Source organism: Astyanax mexicanus, chromosome 1 (genome assembly GCF_023375975.1).
Source record: "Astyanax mexicanus isolate ESR-SI-001 chromosome 1, AstMex3_surface, whole genome shotgun sequence".
NCBI classification, from domain to species: Eukaryota; Metazoa; Chordata; class Actinopteri; order Characiformes; family Acestrorhamphidae; genus Astyanax; species Astyanax mexicanus.
The window spans coordinates 38033027-38058070 of record NC_064408.1 but is presented as its reverse complement, the minus strand read 5'-3'; the positions used below and the strand labels follow the sequence as shown (position 1 = coordinate 38058070).

General features: G+C 37.8%; 1 protein-coding gene across 1 annotated transcript; it reads left to right on the top strand.

Moving 5' to 3' along the window:
* Positions 1-4277: 4277 nt before the first annotated feature.
* cchcr1 (coiled-coil alpha-helical rod protein 1) lies at positions 4278-19987 on the top strand. Its single transcript, XM_007235837.4, has 18 exons — positions 4278-4484; positions 5727-6072; positions 6883-6958; positions 7780-7863; positions 8422-8585; positions 9108-9210; positions 10808-10918; positions 11363-11497; positions 12143-12253; positions 12577-12683; positions 13463-13575; positions 13926-14001; positions 14643-14767; positions 14871-15101; positions 16622-16723; positions 18502-18653; positions 19224-19365; positions 19732-19987. The coding sequence occupies exons 1-18, from the start codon at positions 4433-4435 to the stop codon at positions 19854-19856; spliced, it is 2355 nt and encodes a 784-aa protein (XP_007235899.3). The 5' UTR covers positions 4278-4432; the 3' UTR covers positions 19857-19987.
* The last annotated feature ends 5057 nt before the right edge of the window (positions 19988-25044 follow it).

Sequence of the window (25044 nt, the reverse complement as noted above, 5' to 3'; positions counted from 1 at the left end):
AATGCCTTGTAAAAAATGCCTGTATAGCAAGTGAAGTTCAGTTTTAACATTTCTTTGATTTCTCTTTTCTTCTGCTTTGTTATTTTGTTTTGTTTGGTCTTTTTGGCAGAACATTGGTACACACACACACAGACTTTACAGGGAGTGGGAGTAGCCTTAGAGTGCAACAGAGATAATCTAATGTGGCTTTAGAGTGTGTATGTGTGTTTCATGACAGTTGTGTGTTTTGTTCTGATTTAAAATGATTTTAGGGAGAACATTCTCAGGCCTGTGTGTGTGTGTGTGTGTGTGTTCCTTAAGGAGAGTGATGTCATTCGCTGTCATTCTGCATCAGCACCGCCTCTGGACACCGTCAGCTCACACTAACTCACCCTCCAGCACAGAGAGAGATGGGGAGAGAAGAAGGAGAGAGAGAGAGATGGGGGGAATGCAAAAAGAAGGGACATGCAAGGAAAAAGAAAGAGCAAAAAGGGGGAAGTGAGAGAGAGCAGACGTTTCAAATCTCATCAAATTTGAAACATGACTGCATTCAAACACACATCACATAGTTGCTAATGAAGGCTCATATATAAACAATAAGCAAACATTTTTATAACACAACACCAATATCAGTGTTTGCTATCATTTTGATGATTAATGGTGCTCAGAGTTTGTTTTATTGTATCTCCGCTGAACCCAAGTAGAACCTAGAAAAGCTGGATATGATTGCTCCTGACACAGTGGATGAATACAGTCATGTGATTTTAGCTCATAAAATTAAAACATTCAGACACTTCAGCCTTCTGGAATGTCTTGTGCAATCAAGAATATGTAAAAATACATTACAAGGAACAAGGCGTGTGTGTGTCACTTGTGTTTTGCTTCGGTAGTTCTATAGGAGCAGTTTTATTTAAAGAAATTAAAGCAATAAGTTATTATTTAAAAAATAATAGAATTGTTCCCATAAATACTGGGGTACAAATGTATTTTTTTTAAATTCCCCAATTACTCCTCTAATCATTCCCTCAACACTATAAGGGTAAGGACAGCACAAGCCTCGTCCAATACAAATTAAGTGAACCACCTCGTCTTTTTAAACTACCACCAACACAGCGCAACTTGTTAGCTAGCTAAAGTCCCCGAAAGAAAGTGAGATGCCTGCACCAAGTCAGTATCACAAAAAGAGAGCTCACGATTCTTGGGCCATAGAGTAAGTGTTTGAGCCACTCAAAACCCCTCAATGTTTTTATTCATTGTTGGCAACAGACCAGTGCTGCACACATCAAATTTAGCGATATCTGTGGGGAGATCTGGTTTGTTTGGGACGAACTTAAAAGAATATATTGATCCATACACCCTCAAGACAAAATATAAATTCGGGTCACAGTGTGTTGGTCTAAAATCCAAAAAAATCTTACTAGACCTATTGCTGCCCTCACCAGCCAACAGCTCACTGCTGGAATTAAGCGTTTAGCTATGTTATGATGGGCTGTTAGCATTTTAGCCCAGTAAAAGGCTACATTACTAGCCTTGCTACTTCAGAATCCTAACTAAGTAGGCCAGAAAATCTCTAATAGAGAGGCGAATATATGAAGTGAATTTTGTGCCAAAGTTTTACACAAAAAATAAAAATTTGCTATCAAAATTTCAAGAATCAAAAGGAAAAAGTGTATACTGCAAATTCAAAAGAGAAATATGTGGATAAATATATATATATATATATATATATATATATATATTTAAATACTTGGCTACTTAATTATTCTTTGAAGTTATTTGAAAAGTATTTCAGTTTGGATTTTTCTTTTTATAATAATTTTATTTCTGATTTTTCCCCATTTTCTCCCAATTTGGATATCCAATTGTCCCACCTCTTTGTGCGTCCCCATCACCGGTGACGCCCATGACCTTCGGAGGATGCGGACAAGCACACGCCTCCTCCGACACGTGTGAAGTCAATCACCCCCTTTTTTTGAGCTGCTGCGGATGAATCGTTGTCTGAGCAGCTAGCGCGCTCGGAGGAAAGCACAGCGGCTAGGTTCCGATTCATCCGCTCACAGATGCCTCATGCTGCCAAGCACCACCTTAAGTGTGATGGGCAGAGAGCACCATCTACCCACCCCAGAGGGAGCAGAGCCAATTTTGCTCCCTCTGAACACCGGCAGCTGATGGCAAAGCTGCATGAGCGGGGGTTCGAACCTGCGACCTCCCGCTCATAGTGGCAGCGCATTAGACCGCTGGACCACTCGGTGCCAGTTTGGATTTTTCTGTGGATTTTTGTGGATTTTGCTAATAGATTTCTGCTTCTGGAAGCTCTTGTTTACTTCTGCTTCAGTTTTTAACTGGCATACTTTAAGCATGAATATTTAGCACACCTCGCTAACATGAGCTTTTTAATGGAGTGAAACACTTACTTAGATAATAAATATAACATTAAATATAAAGTTTGTATGAGATTTAATTTAATTGTAAAAGTATCTGCTGCTGCTGTGTACTGGAAGCTGTTCCCTCCGCCATGTTTGGAAGAGAGATTGAAGCTCAGACGGGGCTAAGCCCCGCCCACCCTTAAAACTCAGAATCAAAAAAATGTAGCAGAAGCACAAAAAATCCACAGAAAATCCAGAGAAATATAAAAATGAAAGCAAAGACTGATCAAATCCAAACTGAAATAGTTTTCCAATTATATTTAAAGATGTATATTTGCTATATTTATTTCTCTTTTGAATTTGCAACATACACTTTTTTCTTTTGATTTTAAAAATTGCTGATTTTATTCATTTATTAATTGCATAAAACTTTTGGCATAAAATTGACTTCATAAGAATACCCATTGAGATTCTTCAGGTTTGTTGGGCCACTAGAAGGCATTTTTTCTATTTGAGTTACTTTCTAACTGTTTAGCTCATAGACTGTATATAAAGATGGACGCCGTGTCGCCGTTCCCATTCATTCAATGAAAATGAAGCCAAAATCTTCCGCCATTTTGGCGATTCAGAGACCAGAGTCTGCGCAGTAGAGACCAGAGGAGGGAGAAAGGCTGTGGAGAGACCGCCTACTCATTTAAATAACCCCGCCCCTGAGGGCTGCCTCGCGGTCACAGACTGCAGAGCGGGGCGGAGCGGAGCTGACGGTCTGTTATTGGTCCCGCCCATAAGCAGCCCTTTTACCATAACCACACCTTTTTTGAATAGAGCCGAATAAAGTTTTAAAAACCGAATTCTGTGGGGATATAAAAATTTGACAATATAAGCAGAGGTTACACTAGCTGTTGCATTTAAATAATGGAGGTAGAATTACAGTATATTAGAAAAAAACGTGATTGAAAGTTGTCTGTTTTGCCATTGAAACCTATGGGGATGGGTGGGGTTACACAGCTTTCTGCAGCCGAACAGCAGGGGGCGCCCGACCTGTGGTGGCTTCACTTTTAAGAAACGATGCTCTGTCCAGCTATATACAGTCAGTGGTTCCCAACCTATGGGTCGCGACCCAACCTATGGGTCGCCAAAGATCCACGATGGGTCGCGAAGCCCTCTTGATTTTAAGGGGTTTAATTTTAATACTATATATAGTCTAGGGTAAGCAAAATTCGCCGCGCTGCGCTGCGCTCTCTCTGTCTCTCGCTCTCTCCGGCAGCGCGGAGCTGAATTCAGCGCGAGGCTGAATATAATAATATAATAATATAAGAATATAAAACTCAGTTTAGTTAAATAAATGAAAATGAGTGAGGGCCTGTAAAGTTAATCAATTATTGTCCAATATTTGGACAGGTTGAGGTTTTGGTGAGCTGTTTTACTGATTTGAAACTGAAACTGAAACTGATATTATTCTTTTTTTTTGTTTGTTTGTTTTTATTTTATATAAATTATTTTTTATTCATTTTAAATAGTTGTATTATTTTATTGATCTAATTATTTTTTTCTTCATAAGATAAAAATTCCTTATGTTTTATGTATCAATTTTTCCTTTTTTACGTGTTTATTTTATTCATCTATAGTAAATGTCAGTTTTTATTTGTCATTTCTAACCCCCTGTGATTTGTGGGATTAGTCTTCGGAATTTTAGGAAATATCTTCAGATTAAAACCTGTTAATGCACTACTAGCTTTAATAAGTCAAAACACGTTGAAAAGACGAAACTTTTTTTAAAATTAAATAAATACAGTTATTATATATAAAGACATACTGACTAAATTTATTAAGTCAGGCTAAATTAATTAAAATGAAGATGCATACATAAATACATAGGAAATACATTTTAAACGACTAACTAAAAAAAATATTTTGTTTTTCTAAAGCAGGTTTGGCTTATGGGCGGAAGTGGTGGGCGCTATGGCGACACTTCCGCCTCTCTGTGTTTGAAGTCGTTGGTGGCGGGGTTTTGAGGGGTAAATAAATACGAAATGAAGTTTAATGAGAGCGCGAATTGAGGTAAATGTGTGAGGATTTGTGTTGGAATGGAGGAGAAACAGAAGCTGAACGCGCCGCGGGACTTTCTGAGGGGAGCAGGTCGGTTAGCCAGCCTCTTTTTGGAATTCTCCTGTCCACCTTAAATTTCGCCGCAGTTACACTCTGTTATCTGGAAGGCCAGACTGTACTGGGTGCCATGTTTAAGGTGGAAAGGGGAATTGGAATTAAAAGACAACGTCACTTTAATTTTTGAGTGTTTAACACACCTTAATTTACTTTTAAACTCTTTTAAATGCTGTCTGTGTTTGAAATGAACTTACCTGGAACCAAGCTTTTTTATTCTGCTTCGTTATTCTGTTATTTTGTGGTGTTTAAAGATATGTTAGAAATTTAGGAAGTTGGAGGTAAAAATAACTAAGGTGTAGTGTGCAGGATGTAAGAGAATATATAGAGCTTAGTTAGAATGTCTGTTGTAAATAAAACTGTTGTCATTACGTTTTTCATAAAGTAAAGAGAATACCAGTTGTAGCACCAGTGTCAGTATAGATAGGCTTTATATACCAGACATTATTGTACACAGCCTTCTCTCTGTTTCTCTCTCCGTCTCTCTGTGTCTCTATCGTTTGTCTGATTTTCTCTCTCTCTCTCTCTCTCTCTCTCTCTCTCTCTCTCTCTCTCTCTCTTGTTCTTCTCTATCTCTCTCATCTGTCTGTCTCTCTGTTTCTCTCTCTCATCTGTCTGTCTGTCTCTTACTCTCTGTCTCTTTCGTCTGTCTGTCTGTCTCTCTCTCTGCGGACAGTGTGGTACACATCTCTTTCGTCTGTCTCTCTCTTTCTCTCTCTTTTCTGTCTATTTCTCTCTTTCTCTCTCTCATATGTCTGTCTCTCAATTCAATTCAATATTGCTTTATTAGCATGACTGTGTGAGGTACAGTGTTGCCAAAGCATTATAACAATTAACAACAACAAGGATATGAACATGCGTAATAGAGGCAATAATAACAATATTTAGCATGTGTTTAACAAAGAAGAATCATTATGACTTTTATAATAATGATATAATTTATCAATAATTACTATTATATAATAATGAATCACTTTCTGTGATTAGTAGGGTGGGGGTCCCCAAGAGGGTTGTGTTCAGGTGTGTTACCCACAAGTTATCTTTTTATTTTTAATATACATGTGAAGTAATACTTTGGTCCTTGAGTGTTTACCTGTTTTAGTTGTAAAGTGTGTGTTAAAATTAACTTTAAAAAATAGCTTTTTCTATCTCTCTCTCTCTCTCTCTCTCTCTCTCTCTCTCTCTCTTTCTTTCCTTCTGTCTGTCTCTCTGTTGCAGCTGTGACTCGCCCATCCTCTCCAGCTCTACTGACCCCGTCTCACTTCACTGTGACCTGTGCCACCAACCCCCAACCCCGTCCTCCAGATCCACCTACACTGGGCCAGACACACACTCCAGACCCGTGGGTCATCATCACTCGAACTCAGCAGGAGCTGCAGGAGCTCCGGAGAGAGAACCAGAGACTGCTGCTCAAGCACAAAGACACAAGCAGTACACAGTATAGTACACACCACACACGCTACACACACAGCCCTGAGCAACTGAGGAGAGACAGTGAGGAGCTGAGAGGAGAGGTTAAAAGATTGAAGGAGGAGCTCAGAGAACGAGAACGAAACATCAGCAGGTACAAACATACACATAAACACCTTTCAAGGTAAATACCTATAAAACTCTTTATGTGAACAGAAATAATAGCAATGGAGGTAATGATAGATTATTATGATTTTTATCATTATGTAACAACTATATTAATTTGTCTATTCTCAAATAGTCAAAAACTTAGAAGAAGTACAATAAAGGCCAGAGTACACCGATAGAATAAACACATACAACCAAAAACATACATAAATGTTTGCGTGCTGTGTCATGGCCATTTGTGTTTGTTTGTATTTGTCTGGAAATGTGTTCAGAAGGCCCTGAGATTTTCCTAACTGAACTCTGATCAGGGTTTTGCGTTGTCAGTGCACTATTGGATGTATATATATTTACCCTTTAAATGAGATAACATCTGACAGTTATGAACAACTGTCTACAACATTTCCATCAAAACTCTAGTGAACTCTAGTTCCTTAAATCACAGTTTCAGGTTGAGTTTGACATGCTGATATCATAAATGGATACAATTCATTTGGTTAATCCTGTAACTAACAACCCATTCTCCCAGTTCACTAAAATCTTGAAGGATGATACAATCAGTGGAGTGTCTGATATTTCCTAGATGTGATCAGAGATGTGATATATATATATATATATATATATATATATATATATATATATATATATATATATATATATATATATATATATATATATATATATATAATATATTTGTGCAGATGTATACAGAAACTTTCAGACATCTGGGCACCACAGATGAAATTCCATAGAGCATATTTGTGCTCAATAACTCACTCTGTGTGTGTTTGTTTTGCAGGCAGTGTGCTGAGCGGGAGGAGTTGAGTGTGGAGCTGCTTCACTGCAAGGATGAACTTAAACAGAATAGAGAGAAGGTACACTCATTCTTGCGCATTCTCTCATACACTTTTTCTCTCTCTCACTCTTTCTCTCTCTCTCTCTTTCACTCTCTCTCACACACACACACACATACACTCTGCTCATAGTCAGAGCAAATAAATTAGAACATAGCCTGCACCTGAGGGGAAATATCGATCTCACTAAAGCTCTACTACAGTGAATCTCTTGTGATGAGCAGCATGCCTCAATATCAAGTTAGTGTCTTAACAGATGGTCTTTAAGAGATTTTCAACCTGAGAGAAGGGCCATACAATTATTGTGTCTTGGATCTTATCTATGAGAACATCATGGATGATGCCACAAAGTCTACCAGACTGACCATTTATAGAGATGTGTGCAATAGCAAGAAAAAAAAAACAATTGATGCAAACAAAATAAGAATATTCAGCAACTCTTTTCTGTTTAATGACCAGATTCAGATTCTCTAATTTTAATATTAAAATTAGAAATTAAACCAAAGATGAGAAGAAGGGAGACAGGGAAACATATGAAGAAGAGACAGTAAAGGACAGGAAGGTCAGTGGTTGGATCCCTTTAACTGACATGGCTGAAGTGCACTTGATTGCTCTCTTCAGATACTTGGGTGGCTGCCCATCACTCTGAGTGTGTGCACACTGGCTGTAATCATGAGTTTGTGTGTTTGTGTGTGTTTGTGTGTGGATGCCAAGGATGGGTTAAATGTGCAGGCTGTTCTTTTGTCTGTTTTTCCAGCTATAGTGCAGTTACACAATAAAACCATATATAAATCATCAGAGGCAGGATAACTACAATGGTGTGCGTATGTGTGTGTGTGTAGTTGGCAGAGTGTGTTTTGCAGCGTGAGCAGTCAGAAAGAGAGCTACAGTGCTCTAAAGAAGAAACACAGCGGCTGCAGGAGCAGGTAACACACACACACACACACTTCCTGAGTGGTAAACAGAGCCATGTGTAGAACTGTGTATTGATGCTAAATATAGAGCTGATTTATCAATCAAGAATAAGAAATATTAGGTCATTAACTTGCATTAAAGCTGATTTTAATGTTTTGCAGTGTAATTGTGACTGTAGGGCTAATAAATGTAAATTATCTCTGTTTTGATTAGTCATACTCAGTTGTACACTCAAAAAGTGGCGTAGGATGAAATACTTATTATAACCTCTAACTGAATGGGTAGGAATTAACTAAATAATTTGATTTAAGTATTAAAAAAAAATTCAATATGCTAAGTGGGGGGAGCTAAATTATTCTGAGCTCAGTGGGTGGGGCTAAACTTCTGAAGGCTGAAAGCGTGTGGTTAAAACACTGTAGACTGAATAGGTGGGGCTTAATTGCTGTAGGGTGAAACTTAGTGGGGCAATTTACTGTACACTAAATGGGCTAAATTGTTTTGAAGTGAGATGAAGGTGCTGAATGAGAAGAAAAAACATGTTTTGTGTGTGTGTGTGTGTGTGTGTGTAGGTTCAGCAGGTCTGTGAGAGTCATTCTGCAGAAATCTCAGCACTGACTCACACCAACACACACCTGCAGAGCAGTCTGACAGCTGCCACACAGGAAGTGACCTTACTAAGACAGAACTTGGAGGAAGTGATATCAGAGAAAGAGATGGTTCAGGAGCAGCTCAGGTGAATGTACCTTACTCTAAGTGTGTGTGTATAAATGTACCTTCACGAACTGGACATTAGCTATAGAGAACAATAAAATCCAAGGCAAAATGTAAAACATTTAACCTGAAAGAGGCTATGAGGGTAATATTGGAATAGATTATAAAAGGAGGAGGGGGAGAAGGGAATGAGGTTAGATAAAGTTAGTTTGTTAGGAGTGTTAGGAGAGTAAGTGCTTTTTGAAGAGCTGATCCTGCAAGAGATTATCATGCTCTGGGAGCGGTAGTTAGTTTGTTCCACCATCGGGGAACCAGGGAGGAGAACAGTCTGGATTGCTTTATGTGAAGGGTTAGTAAAGCAAGGTGACTTTTACTGGAGGAGAAAAGCATCCGGGAGGTAGCATAGGAGTGAGTGCATGTAGGAGGGAGCTGTTCTGTCATCACCTTGTAGGCAATGCATGCTACATGTCCTGGAACGGCAACAAATAAACCCTGATTCCTAAACATTTGTTTAACATTTCTATTTGTGTTTCTATGTGTGCAGCTCTCAGAGTAGTGTGATAGCAGAACAGGCAGACACTCTGCAGAAACTACGCAGCTATATCGGGACTAGGAGTGAAGAGGAGAAGCAGCACACACTCATACAGGTACACACATAGTGTATACATACAAGCAGACTGCTTAACTGAATATCACTTTATTTCAGTGGAATAAAAGCAAGGAGATGCATCAGTTGCTCATTGGATGACCTACGTAATAAAAAGTCAGAGATTAAGAAACTTCAACTTACAGCCCAGCACAATGACTGTATAAATATGCCTTTCCCTGGCAATATTAGCTTGTAATATTAAAAATTTACAAATGAATGTTAGACACTGGACATGGAGAGCATTTTCAAAAATTATTTTTTTCAGTGACAGGAAACTGCATTTTTGTGTAGATTGGAGGCCAAAAACTTAGTCAGTCCCACTTTTCCAATAATGTTGAATATTTGGCTCTTTATTTAGCAACATTGTTGTTTTAATCTGTTTAACAAAAAATACACACTAATAACCAAAAATGAGTTGCAATAAGAAGAAAGTGTTGGATTGCAATGCTAAAGGTAACCAGGAACAATAAACAATCCATTGAACTACACATACAAAGGTATTGCCAGAGTATTGCTGCAGATTTCACCTCCTGAAGGCCTGGTGTCACAGTGTGGTGTACTATTTTGCACGATGCTGTTCACCTTTGATCTTTATTTCAGGCATTTGACTGCCCTACGTTATGTTAAAGAACACTTGCAAACAGTGGCTCTACCTGTTCCATGCTTGCATAGAGCTTACACATCACCAGATTTTTCCATGACTGAAAAAAATGAAATGCTATTAGATGCACTATCAACACTCCACCCCATACTGCAAAATCTGCAGGGACTGTGTGAGACAATTGAGGTTGCATGGGATTATGGCAGGACACCATTAGGTACCTTACCTTCTCTATGTTTAGACATCTAACACATGTGCTGGACACTGCCTCTGAAGGTGTAGATTAGGAGTGGGCAATATTATATCGTATACAATATATCGTGACACAGAAATATCATGATATTAAAAATCCATATCGTGATAATAGGGATGTTTTGTCTTAAAGCTTCACAGTAAATAATGGACTACTTTTAAGTGTATTTATTGTATAATTGTTTTAGTTTGCAGTTTATATGCATGAAAATATTCTGCAATATTTTTGCTGCATTATATTATTTTATGCTATATTATTTATTTTGCCACATAATGATTATACTGTTATACTATTATACCATATTCATAAAATGTAATTAATTATTTTTCTGTTATCCTATATCGCCAAGTATATCGTTATTGCAAAAATACCCTGAAATATTGTGATATTATTTTAGAGCCGTATCGCCCACCCCTAGTGTAGATCAAGAAATATTGCCCATATCATATCATGATTTATTGTTTTTAGTAACCTCTATCTACCTTCTGAATAGCATTGCAGTCCAACATTTTCTTCTGTAACAATTTTTTAAATGATAAGTGAAGAGCTGAATTAAAACACAGGTCTTTATTATTATTATTATTATTATTTAAATAAACATAGAATTGAACACAACATACATTCATCCACAACACAGGTCTGACCAAATCCTGTTGATAGGTTGGTTGACTGTTGATTGCTGTTTGAAGCAAAAAAGATGTTTACTCAGATTAAAAATTGTCTATGTGTGTGCACTTGTAGAAGCTGGAAAAGGAAAAAGAAGCATTAATCATGTCTGTGGAGCTGCTGAAGGTTCGTGTTCAGGCCTCCAACGACATCCTGGCTTTACAGGAGAGAGAGCTGGGAGAGCAGGTCAGAACTAACACGGTCATGATCACCTTATCCACTAGGTAGTCGTTTCCCCTTGTAAGGGTTCATAAATCAAAGCACTTTACTGTTTAGAGAGCAAAACCTGGTTGTAAAAGATGATCTGGGTTATAAATGCTGAAGTGTAAAGTATCTTTTGAGCTCCAGCCTGGAGATAAAAAGGACCAGAGAATATTTTCTGCGTATTTAACCATTTTAGCACCACCAGGTTTGGGAAATGCTGAGCTAAAGCAGCAGTAGTGTTATGCTGTTGAGTAGCAACTTTCTGTAAAGTGACCAACCTATGATTGATTCTCCAGAACTCTTCGGTAGAGTTGGAAAGAGGCGGGGCTAAATGCCTTCTGTTGTTGCTTTTTAATCTGTTTTATTGTGCAGAGATTTGAGAAAATGTGTGTGTGTGTGTGTGTGTGTGTGTGTGCATGCATGCAGAGTGATCCTCTTCATAAGGACAGTCGAGCAGGCCAGTTGCTGAGTTTGTGGCGAGAGAAGGTCTTTGTGTTGCTTGTACAACTACGATCCAGAGATTTACAACTACACTCTGAGAAATCCCAGCTACACAACACGGTAACACACACACACACACACACACACACACGCACACACACACACTACAGGACTGTATATAAGCCAGAGAATTATACAACTTACTGTTCACTTCTCCAGTCCATATAGTATATATAGGACATATTTAATTCATTTTTTCTTCACAATTTATAAGGCCAATTACCCCTCTTACTCCTTAGTTCTCCCCCATCACTGGCGGCAGCATACTCTGAAGAAAGCTCAGCAACCCGTCTTTTAAAGATGCCTGTGTTGACCAACATCACATTAGGAGTGATGTCAGGGGGGAGCCCATCTACCCACCCAGAGAGAGCATGGCCTATTGTGCTCTCTCTGACTCCAGCTGCTGATATATAGGCAGCATGACCCGGGATTCGAACCAGCAATAATAGTTGCAACGCCTTAGTCCGCTGGACCACCTGGAGCCCCCACCCTATAGCAGTTTAGCTCCATCCAGTCTACAGCAGTTTAGATTTGTTTATTTAGCCTACAGCTGTTTTTTTACACAGATAGGTGTTAATAATTATTTAATAAATTACACAGATTAGGAACATAAAACAATAGCATACAATATATGGACAAAATTATTAGGACACCTGATCGTTTATTGATTTGTTATTTATCCTGGTTTTTTGTGTGTGTGTGTAGGTATGTGATCTGCAGCAGGATGTCCAGAAGTTGCAGTCTCAGATCAGCGTTTTTCAGCACAGCCTTCAGGACAAAACAGCAGAACTGGAACTGCACAACATACACTCTCAGGTACACAAACACACACATACAATGAAGTCTATAGAGCAGGAGTGCATACTGGATAGTGGTTAAAGCCAGACCCTTCAACAGCAGTCCAGTGGAAAGACCCACACAAACTTGTATGTTAAAAAAATGTAACATTTAACACCTTACTTTTAAGTTCTCTGTATCCTTAATAAAGATCTGAACAACACTACTGTTGAAGCTCAGGTTTAAATTAGCATGGCTATGCATTCTGAATGATGGAAAATACAACAGTAATAGTAGAGTTTGGTTTTGTATTGGTTTTGTTTGGTATGTATTAATACTGTATCAACTGTGTGTATGTGTAGGAGTTGAAGCAGCAGTTGTGCAGAGCTGTGGAGGAGAACGAGATTCTGAAAGAAGAGAAAGATAAGAATGAGAAATCCCTCAGAGACATCACTAATACTGCACACAGGTAAAATATTCACATAAACACACACACTCACACATACAAGGTGTGTTAATGATTCAGGAATTTCAGGATTTGTTTGGCTTCAGTATGGTGGTGAATCTAATGCATTCTTGTGCAATAAAAATCAGGGGTGTCTGAAACATCTTAGAACAATATTACTACTTCTGTGATCATTTTATTTGATTTTCAGCACTATAAACATGATGCACCGGTCTAACACTGTCCACAGATCAAGATCCCAGTCAAAGTGGAACAACAGAAAGAAATATAGCAATATGATTCTGTGATTCAGAATGAAAGAGCAATACAGTGCAGTACAATACAATATGATAATATAAAGTGTTATAGTAAAATACAGCAGGGCATTTTAGTATAATAAAATATAAATCCAAATCCCAGAAAGCTGGGTTGCTGGGTAAAATGTTATCAAATTAAATAAAAACAGAATGCAGCGAAAATGTTATAGGCCCACATTTAATTTACAATAGAACATAGAGAAAGAGAATTGAAAGAGAAACATTTTACCATTAAAAAAACATTGGGTGGCAGTGCAATATAGAACAATACACAAATACAATAAGATACAGGATGTTGCAGTAAATGCTTAGATACAATACAGTAAAATTAAGACATGCTACCACATTACAGAAGCAATATACAATAAAATATGATACAATGCAGTATGGTTTATCTGTATTATTCTCTCTATTTTTTCTTGCTCTCTCTCGCGCTCTCTCTTGCTCTCTCATTGTGTCCTTGTTTCTCTTTCTTTCTCTGTGCAGGGTGTGTGAGTGTGTAGAGCAATGTAGAGGTCAGATGGACTCGGCTCAGTTTCAGATGAACACTCTGGCACAGAGACTCTCCTTTGCCACCAAGCGCCTTGACACCGTACACGGTGTGTGTGTGTGAGTGTGTTGGGAATACAAACTAAAACCAGTCTTTCTGAAGCATTCCAAACTTAGAGTATTAAGCGCTGTTTGGGACAGAATAACCTTTGTTCAGGGCAGTTTAAATTCGGTTCTGGGTGGTATTAATTATGGGGAGTAATTGAATAAAGTCTGTTTGAAATAATGATTTACACACTTTTTTGGGCACAACACACTTTGCTCAAAATGGTATAAACTCTGTTTGTCTACAGCAAACTGTTCAGGATGGATTTATTTAGTATGAAATAATAAACTCTGTTCTGAGTGGAATGCAGTTTGGCACACAATAATCATTTAAAACACTGTGTGTGTTCTATAGGATTGCTGTTGAGGAAAGAAGCTCTACGGAAAGCCCAGCAGGCCACAAAACCTCCAGACCCTCCAGCTTCAGACAGGCATGTAAACTCACACATTTCATTATGCTATAAGAGAAACTTACCACACACTATGAGCAGAGTTGCCAGGTTAACGGTTTTCCCGCCAAATTGGGCTTGTTTAAAAATCCTGTCGAGGGTGAAAATTCAGGGGATGTTTTTGGGCTACTTTTAAAAATGACGAGGGAGGGAGAGGGAGAGGGAGAAGGAAATCAAAATGGTAACCAGAAATCATTAGTCAATGAAAAAAAAAAAATGTTAAAGAGGAGTGAAGAGAGTTCAGGAGGGGCAAGAACAGAAATTTGCTTACTATTAAATTTGTTACTATTAAGTGTTGACTGGAATATAAAACTGTTATAAAAGAACTAATAAAACACTAATGTTAATGTTAATATTATTAATGACTTAATGAAAAATAGCAATACTGATAATAAATACCTTATAAACAATATACTAAGTTGTACACTCAAGAGTTGTTTGTCTTTTGCTTCAAACGTGTGACAGACATATATTTTGAGCTAGTTTAAGCTTCTGAAGGGAGGGTTTTAGACTGACTTTGGACTGAATATTTTAGTTGGACCTGGCAACCCTGACTGTTGAGGGTTTGATTATTTGTACTAATTGTGTTTTGTGTGTGTGTGTGTGTGTGTGTGTGTGTGTAGTAGCTGTATTGAGAGGCTTAAGGCAGAGGTGGCTCTGCTGAGCTCTGAGAGAGACCAGCTGACCCAGGAACTAAAACGCACTCCAGACCTGATCCAGAGTGCTCTGAGTGATCTTCAGCAACAGTGTACATACAAACAAACATATACACATATAGCATATATAGCTTTTATTCAAAGTCAGTTCATACAGTTTGTATGTTGTGTTGTGCTGGGTGTATGCATATGCAGTAGAGAGGCAGGTGGGCCACCTGACGCAGGCCCTGTCGTGCAGCAAGGCGGACATGGAGGAGTGTGAGCTGAGGCGTGTGGAGGCTCAGAGACAGTGTGAGGAGCATGAGGCCACCATTGTGGAGCTGCAAGCTGAGGTCCACAGTGTACAGCAGCAGAGCGAGGAGCAAGAGGGGACTATCTCAGAGCTCCGTGCTGAGGCCCATCGTATACAACAGCATTGGCAGACTGGTAAGAGATTTCAGTTATGTAATTACTGTAGCCACTGCTCAGTTCAGTACTGATCATTCTGCTCTCAGTCTCACTCTGTACTTTTCGTGTCTTCTGTTGTTTAATTTGATTTTATTATTTATTTATATAATGTATTATATATTTGATTTTTGTTAATTATATGGCCAATTTCGCCACATTTGTGCGATTTATGTCCCCAAGGAATGGCATGTTGAAATGTCTGCACAAAATAACTTTAAAATACATTTTATTATTGAGCATAGGGTATTGTACATTGACCTAATTGCAAAAGTAAAATATGCAATTAAAGACTATTTTTTTTACTTAGAACACTGAAAAATAGCATTTGTTACCTTTCCTCATTCTCTAACTATAAACTTGAAATATGCCATGAAATATAATCCTTAAAATCCTTCAGAGATTATTATTTTGCGTTCTTGTGACTCCAAATCTTATCTATGCTTTAAAAATATTTTTTTCATAATAAGTCCATAATATATTCTGAAGACCATGAGAAAACCAAAGTTAAGTTCCCTCATTAATTACATAAATGAAATTCTTAGATCTTATTTGTTTATTTTTAATGTACACATTTTGGCAAAATCACTAGAATGTGCTCAGTGTCCTAATGCTATTATAGCTGCAATTTAGATATTTTTTATGTTTTTGCTAATGCTAAAAACTCATTCTTGTTACTTTCATTCCTGTTACTGAGTTCCAGGAACAGAATTGCATTCCAGTGACAGGAGTGAACGCCAGTAACTGGAATAAGTATTGGCCCATGGTTTACTGGTTTATTAATGTGAATATTAGTTAATGTAAAACATTATAAATTCTCCATTTGTTTAATAAATTGCATAGTAATAAATTTGATCAATTTCAGATTTGGGTCTTCTAAGATAAAGTCTCGTTTTAAAAATACAATGGGCATGCATATATAGTGATTTTTCTTTAAAATAAAGACTTTCTTGAGAGAAAATCAAATGAATTAGTGGACTTGCTTTTAACCTTTTAAATGTCACTTGTTTGTAAAGAAAATGAAGTAAAGCTGTCTGAGATTGACCCGTACATGTTTTAAATAGTTAAATATATGTGTTATTAGATTCAGAGTTGAAAAAATAAAAAAACAGCAACTGGCCCTCATCAGAGCATTATACATTTTAATGCATTAGATACTGCCCTAGTTTATTCCTCTAAATAAAGTGTGTGTGTTCGTGTGTGTTCGTGTGTGTTCGTGTGTGTTCGTGTGTTCGTGTGTGTGTGTGTGTGTGTGTGTGTGTGTGTGTGTGTGTGTGTGTGTGTGTGTGTGTGTGTGTGTGTGTGTGTGTGTGTGTGTGTGTGTGTGTGTGTGTGTGTGTGTGTGTGTGTGTGTGTGTGTGCGTGTGTGTGCGTGTGTGTGCGTGTGTGTGCGTGTGTGTGTTCGTGTGTGTGTTCGTGTGTGTGTTCGTGTGTGTGTTCGTGTGTGTGTTCGTGTGTGTGTTCGTGTGTTCGTGTGTGTCCGTGTGTGTGTGTGTGTGTAGTTCTGCAGGAGAAGGTTTCAGAGGTTGAGGGTGTGCATACAAGGCAGCTCAGAGAGATGGAGACTCAGCTCAACACAGCGCGGAGAGAACACACTAAAGCAGGTACACACACACACACACACTGAATCAGACTGCTGTGAGGAGTGAAATGCAGCAGAATGATTAAATATTTATATCTGGGTAAATATTTATATATAAGTGAGTGTGAGACTCTGATCCTGACACGGTCTTTGTACAGCAAGGTCAGATGTTGTTCTGAGTCTGATCTCTTCCTCTGAAGCTCACGTTCAGAGGGGTAATTTCGCGTTACCAAGCTACCGAGTCGACTCAAATGTGATTTTGTCAGGGCTGTGTGGTTCGTCCAATCTTTTAAATTGTGTTTGGATCACTTTCATATGTGGTCTTAGATCAGATATATGAACAGATCTGAATGTTGGGCGTGTGACATGAATATGAGCTGACAGATTAGCTTTCATGTGATTGTGAGAACTGGCTTAGTGCCATCGTCATCAGCCAGCATCAGTGTTGTGCCCAATTGTGACCCCCCCCTGCCCGAATTCAACTCAGCTTTGTGCATGTACATGCACAGCACACAGGAGTATGGGTACAACAGATTACGTTTATAATTGTTGTTTCAGTTCATGAAGAGTAGTAACTAATAAATTGTGCATTACAACAAATAACAACAGGACATAATTTAAAGGAAATTCTGCACAGCAACAGATCAGATATAAGTACAATATTTTTCAGGGACAGATACAAGTTTGCATAACAGATAGTATAGGCAGTTCATTTGTAATTAAGTACAGCAGGGGACCCACCACAAAATACTGAGAAATGCTTAAAATGTTCATATTTTAAATATTGTACTTTTTGCATTTAAGAATATTTTTTTTGTTCGTGCTTACAGTTTTTACAGAACAAAAACGGTAATAGAAACAGATCAAAAATGTATATTACAAACAAATACATTAAATAAACATAATAAAACAATTAAAACAAAATGAACCAGAAGCATAACATAAAGACACAGATAAATCTAAAATAAAAGGTTAAAATAGACCAAAATAAAGTAAAATAAAATAAAATGTTACACCTTTTTAGAAGTAAAATCAGTTAATAATTTTTATTATTATACTAAAGTGGCAGTATGTATTTTGTTTCTAAACTGAAAGCGGAAGAATTTCTGAGTGAAGAAGGGAAAGCTGTGTAACCCCACCCATCCCCATAGGTTTCAATGACAAAACAGACAAATTTTAATCAATTTTTTTTTCCAGTATACTGTAATTTTACCTCCATTATTTAAATACAACAGCTAGTGTAACCTCTGCTTATATTGTACATTTTTTAACCAATGACTGTATGAGTGGGACCATAAACTGTGTAAGTTCTATCGAGGCAGCCCTCAGGGGCGGACTTATATAAATGAGTAGGCTGTCTCTCCACAGTCTTTCTCCCTCCTCTGGACTCGGGTTTCAGGATCGCCAACATGGTGGAAGATTTTGGCTTAATTTTCATTGAATGAATGGGAAAGGCCACACGGCGTCCATCTTTTTTTACAGTCTCTAATCAGAGCTCAGTAGCTCCTTTACTCATAGTAAAACAAAGATATAAAGGAGTGGAGTTTCTGACCGTGCGTTCTCTCTCTCTCTGAACATAACTTGGAATCAGATTCATCCGCTCTAAAAGGAGACCGCATCACATCCGCCCAGTTTAAAATGATTCTTCCGCATGCTCAGTGCAATTACCCACTCTTACCAGAGAGGGACTAAATCCTAAAATTCACAGACACCAGTTTTAAATGAGAGAGAATTGCCCAGGTGGATTCAAAAGAACTAATATTGAATTGTGTGTGTGTGTTTGTTTTTTGCTGTGTGTAGTGGTGGCTCTCCGGCAGGTGGAACGATCTGCGATGAGGGAGCGAGAGCAAGAGAGAGAGGCAGAGCGAGCTCGCTCAGAACACACACACAAAAACATCACACACCTGCAAACACAACTGAAGGAAAAGGATAAAGACCGCAACATTCTACTGGTAACATACACACATACATACACACAAACAAACACACACACACACACTCACACACTCTTACAGTAACACATAAACACACACACACTTAATACATTAAATCAGTGGTTTAATGTAATGTAATGTAAAAGTTTCATTGATCAAAGGGTAACCGTTCACAAAAGTTTCTGCATTACAATTATTAGCTAAATAAGGTAGTAAACACTGTAATTCACTGCTTGGCATTTGAGTCACATCATAGTATTCATGAAACTCAATTCATATCCATGTATTTAAGACTTGATTCCCATCCCAGTATTCATTATTTTATGATTCACATCCATTTAATGATGAGATTTAATTCACATCATAGTATTCAGATTTGATTCACATCCATGTAATTATAGCATTCAGTTCACATACTCGTGTTCATGAAATTTGATTCACCTCCCTGTATGCATGAAACCTGATTTACATTCCATTATTTGTGGGACTTGATTCACAATGTTGACAATGTTTTCATATTCCCACCTATAAAATGATTAATTTTGAATATTTATATTATATGTTCACATAATGTATGTGTGTTTGTAGGCAGTGGTCCAGCAGCAAGGTTTGATGAATGAATACAGGAGGATAAGAAGAGTTGCCATACAATCACCTAAATCCCTGCAAGAACATAAACAGCAGCAGCAAAAACAGCACCAGCAGCTTAAAGATGCGGAGCTGAAGGAGGGTGAGTATTGTGTGTGTGTGTGTGTGTGTTACAGGTGTGAAAATGCAAAAAGTTGACTGTTAAACTGTATCGATTTTGGGTAATAAAAGGATCGCACATCTAAGATGTGGAGCTCAACTTGCTCAGTAATTATTAAGTAGGATTAACAGCTAATGATAAAGCTACTGCTGCTGGGATTGGATGTTTATCAGAGGCACATCTGTGATCAAATCTATTTGTGTTTCTTCTGTGATTCTCTGGTAGTAATCAAAAATGAACTAAAATGTAAGAATGTGATATTTCTTATAAAATCATAACAGAATTGAATCAGAGGTCAGAGAGGGTCTTGGGCTATGTGCTGAGTGTGTGTGCTTGTGTGTGTTGCAGGCAGTGTGCTGAGTATGTTGGGGGAAGTGCGCTCCCTCAGCTCCGCAGTCATCCACAGCTCAGAGGGAGAGGAGGATGAAGATGATGAGGAAGGCCAGAGAGACAGAGTTACACACACTAACTGACAGACAAATAGAGAGACTCACACACACACACACACACATCCTACAAGGTTTCTGTTCTTTATAGGGTTGCAGATATTTACGTCACATGTTTTATTTAATTAAATTAAATAATAAAATACATTTCTGTTAAATCTTCTTTGGAGTGTAGTTCTTTCTCTCTCTCTCTCTCTCTTTTTCTTTCTTTTCTTTCTTTCCATTGATCTGCATGTCTCTCTGTTTGAGAAATGTCCTGAATAGTGAATCAATATGTCAATATGTCTCCTGCAGTTATCATTAGATATTTCCTGGGTACAGTAGGTTTACAGTATGTACAGTGTGTATACACATTAAGCAGAACATTATGACCTCCTTATTTCTACACTTCTTGCCCATTTTATCAGCTCTGCTAAGCATATAAGTGCACTTTTTAGTTCTTTTACTACCATACCTGTCAAGTCTCCCGTTTTGGCCGGGAAACTACCGTATTCTACCGTCTCTTCACTGTCCCTTTCCCACCGTCCTCCCATATTAGGTTTTTATTTTGTTTTTTGTTTTTTTTGTAAATTCCTTGTATTATATTATAATAATTAAAAAATCAATTTTGTGCTTCTCCAAACTGAAATGTCGCTAACCTCATGAGAACTGCCACCCAGGCTGCTGCAAGTGGCAGTTTTCGCGCGCGAGATTATTGCCGACAGCGGGGAGAACAACCCTGGAACAACAACTCTGAAAGATGGATGGGTGCAAGGAGGGAGGAAAATTCTGCCAAAAAACACCATACTATGATGCTACATACTCATACATACTGTGTACATATGTATAATTTCATACATACTTCTTCTGACTGCAGAAAATACGATTGATCACACCAAAATAATAACATATATCGTCGCTGTCCAATAAAAAACACTTATCTTCATTTTTGTGGATTTTTAGTTTACTACATAATTTGAACAGATAAACTGGTCCTTACACTGTGCCAAAATTTCTTGATGAACGGACCAATAGAAACTCTTTAAAATGACCTGAAATAAACTCTTTTTACGTTGACTTCCATTGAAAATTTGAAAGATTTTTTCTCTCTCCTGTAAAGTTGCTGTTTTGTAGATAAGTGTTTTTTATTGGACAGCGATGATATATAATATAACAATAAATATAATCAAAATAATTCTTACATACTATATTATGATACTATGATGCTGAACCTCAGTTGGTCTGGTGGGACGGCTCGAAGTGGGCTGCAGAAAATTTCCCTTATTTTTCATATTCAATACTTGACAGGTATGATAGCTACAGCTTGTAATCCAGGCTTTCCAGAGCAACTAACACACCAACACTGTTAGTGTTACTGCAGTGCTGAGAATGACCCATGCGGCGGTCCTGTGGGGTCATGACCATTAAAGAACTGGAAGGAGGATACAAAATTGTGTAGAGAAACAGAAGAACTAGAGTCTGTAAACATAAAACTACAAAGAGATCCTTCAGGCTCTGTGATGGTTTTGTGTGAAATCCTGTGGCTACTTTTGCCCACAGATGTTGCAGTTGGTGCAGTTCTCCCATAAATGCTTGATTGGCGATGAATCTATCGACCAGGAAGGTCAAGAAAGTGTTGCAATCTAGAAAAGACATTTCTGAGAAACCCTTTCTCTGTGTGAGTGAGCATTATCCTGCTGTAAAATGACAGTGGAAAGCCCTGCTGTAAGAGGCAACACATGGCTGCATGATGTCTTGCACATATCTCTGAGCTGTTAGTGTCCCTCGTATCACCACTAGTGGGAGCCGACTGTCGTACGAGTCTTCACCAATCATCACACAAGCAGTTGGTGCAGTGTGTGGCTCCACAGCAAGGGCAGGATTGAAGCGCTCACTATAAGGCCTCCATCCTAAAACCCAATCTCGTCAGATATCAAGCTATCAAGACAAAGTTTCTTCTTCACAAGATCTCTTTTCACTCATACGGTACTTGGTGTAGAGGTATGGTGAAAAGGCTTTGCTCTGCCAGTCTGACTGTGTTAGTAGGAAACGCAGCATTTTACAAAGAGACACACAGACTGTAATGAATTGCTGGTGGTGGTACTGGTGTGCGTTTTCCCCTGGGACACTTTTTTAAGCAACACACTTGCCAATAAATGAGCCAGAACACTTTGCAGCCTGATGTCTGCTCAGGTTGAAGCTGGATAGACTTGTTAAGGCTTTACACTCCCTGAAGTCCAGGATGATGTGATGATGTGTGTTGTGGCAATTATAGTGATATGATGTCAGTAAGTATCTATAGGTATCTTTATCTATCTATACATATATTGATAAACTCGGGCGCTATTTTGACAGGGCGGGCACAAGGCATGAAAATAGACTGTTGATGGGGTATAAGTTCGGAATTAGCATCGCAACATGCCTTAGGGTGTAAAGTAGATACAAATACAGATACAAAAATACAAAAGTATTCTTAGATTTATTAGTTTACACATTCGTCAAATCAGACCTGAGTGCCAGAAATAGGAAAGCAACAATAAATGCAAACTGCCAGATGAGCAGTCCTGAAACTGAAGGATTTGAATTATCTTCATCTTCTGATGAATGGGGTTTAAAAGGCATTTTTAAAGTTTTTAAAGGATATTTGTTGTTTGTCACATTTTGCTTTTTGTTTTATTGACTGACTCCCTTGATTACTGGGGAAAAAAATTGATTTTTGAAAATTTGTCCAACAGTATTAATGTCTAAACCAGATTATGCCTTGACGATTGGCTTGATGGGAGACCATGACCAGTTTCAGCCTCCTGGCTGAGGCAACCAGATTTAGTATTCTTGCTGTCCAATCAAAAACATGTACCTCCAAAACAGCAACTTAACAGGAGAGAGATAAAACCATCTAAACTTTCAGATGAAGTCAATGTAAAAAAAAAAAAAAATCAGATTGTTTTTGGAGAACTTTCTTTAGTTCGTTCATCAAGAAACTTTGACACAGTGTAATTATGTAGTGAACTAAAATTGAGAAAATTGTAAAATGTATAATACAAATTCTGTTTCTATCTGGACTGAATGATATTTACTGCAGAGATAGTGCAAATGTGTGAACTGTATGAACTGTGTATGAACAGATTTTTAGCTTAAGTGTTCTGATTTTAAATGAAATATGTTTTGCTGCTAACCTCAACAAGAATGCCCTGGACCACTGCAGCAAAACAAAAGCAACAAAACTGCCTCTAATCATCAAAGAGTTACCACCACATTTCTGCTGCAGGTATGACTAGGTGCCCCTTTTTGTACCAAACTATATCATGATGTTTACGACCACAAAGTTCAATTTTCGTCTCAACTGACCACAACAGACATTTTCCAGGTCTAATTCCAATGTTTCTTGGCAAAGTTATGAGTCTTTATTAGTCAAACTGATCCAGAAAACTTTGTTTGAGGACGAGGCGTCTCACTGTCGAGTCTCTGTAGTACATTCAGTCATTCTTTACAACTGTGCATCTCTGATATTTGGGCTTCTCTTAGCCTCTTATCTCTGAGTATCCTCCTCACTGTGCAGGGGGAACAGTATTATGCAGATGTATCCTCTTCCTGGCAAATTTTCAACCGCTCATTTCTTCTTAGACTTCTTTACTATGGCCTTGATGGTGCACACTGGTAATTACAACTGCTGACCTATTTTTGTAGCCGTTTCTCAATCTATGCAGCTATTTATAGATTTTTTTTTCTCATTTAAGTTGAGACCCTGTTACAGGAACTGTATTTTGGACTTCATGTTGTTGCTACTTCCCTTTTCCTTAATATATTGGTGTATTTATCTTATCTATTTTATTATTATTTTATTTGTATTCTATTTTATTTTTTGTCTTATATTTATGTTTTTAACAATTGCTCTTTGGGTGTAAATTGGACTGGGGAAATACAATTTCATTCCACCTCATGTTCCACATGTGATGTGAAATGACAATAAAATCTTGAATCCTTGTTTATTAACAAAAATAATTATAGTTTATTAACACGCAAAATAAAAGCAAAATCAGGAAACATTTTTCCAGTGCTCCCCAATTATGTAGCATTTATGACATATATATATATATTTGACGGAATTAACTATTCTGAAAACAAAAGGAACTTTTTTTACCAATAAACTAAATTTTTGGGTGTATTACATATACTACATTTTAAGGGGTGCCAATATTTCTTTCTATATCTACTATACTATATGGACAAAAGTATTTTGACACTTGGAGTTGAGTGGAGTAACTGTCTCTACTGTCCAGGGAAGACTTTCTACTAGATTTTGGAGAACAGATGTAAAGGATTTGATTGCATTCAGTGACAAAATATTAGTAAGGCTGTTAGAGTTTTGGTTAATCACCACTCTACCTTACCTTTAACTCCTCAACTCTACAGGATCTAGACAAGATATGCAAATTAAAGTAGCTGAATGAATTCTGTAGAAGGGGTGTTCTTATACGTATATTCAGATTTGGATATGTAGTGTTTGCTTAGAGAGTCTTGTTCATATCGTCGCTGTCCAATCAAAAACATGTATCTCCAAAACAGCAACTTTACAGGACAGTGATACAACCATACAACTTTCAATGGAACTTAATGTAAAAAAAAGAAAAAAGAAATTTCCTTTAGTCCGTTCATCAAGGAACTTTGACACAGTGTAAGGGACAGTTTGTCTGTTTAAATTATGTTGTAAACTAATATTGAGATTTTCACAGTTTATATTATAAATTCTGTTTCTACCTGGGCTGAATGATAAAATGTAAAATGTTTAATTTTGTGAATTCTGATCATTCTCTTGAAGCCTTGAAGCCGTGCCAGAATCTCATCTCTCTCATCTTTATTTAAATATCACTCAACTCAGCGCGGCACACATACAGCTCATTAACACATTTACATATCATTAACATCATATTTACACTAATGGATATTCTCTGGGACTCTGAACTCTAAACTACACTCACTTCTGCTTTCTGTCTCTCTCTCTCTCTCTCTCTCTCTCTGTTTTTTCTCTCTTTCTCTGCAGTAGAGTGTGTTTTTTAGTATTTGATGAATTATTGAAGAGTGTGTTGTGTTTATGGTGTGTGTGTGTGTGTGTGTGTGTGTGTGTAAGCTGTGATTGTATATGTCAGGTCTTTATGGGGCTTTTTTGAATTAGTGACACACACACACACACAAACACACACAGACTTACACAGACCCTTCTCTCCACTGAAGTGTG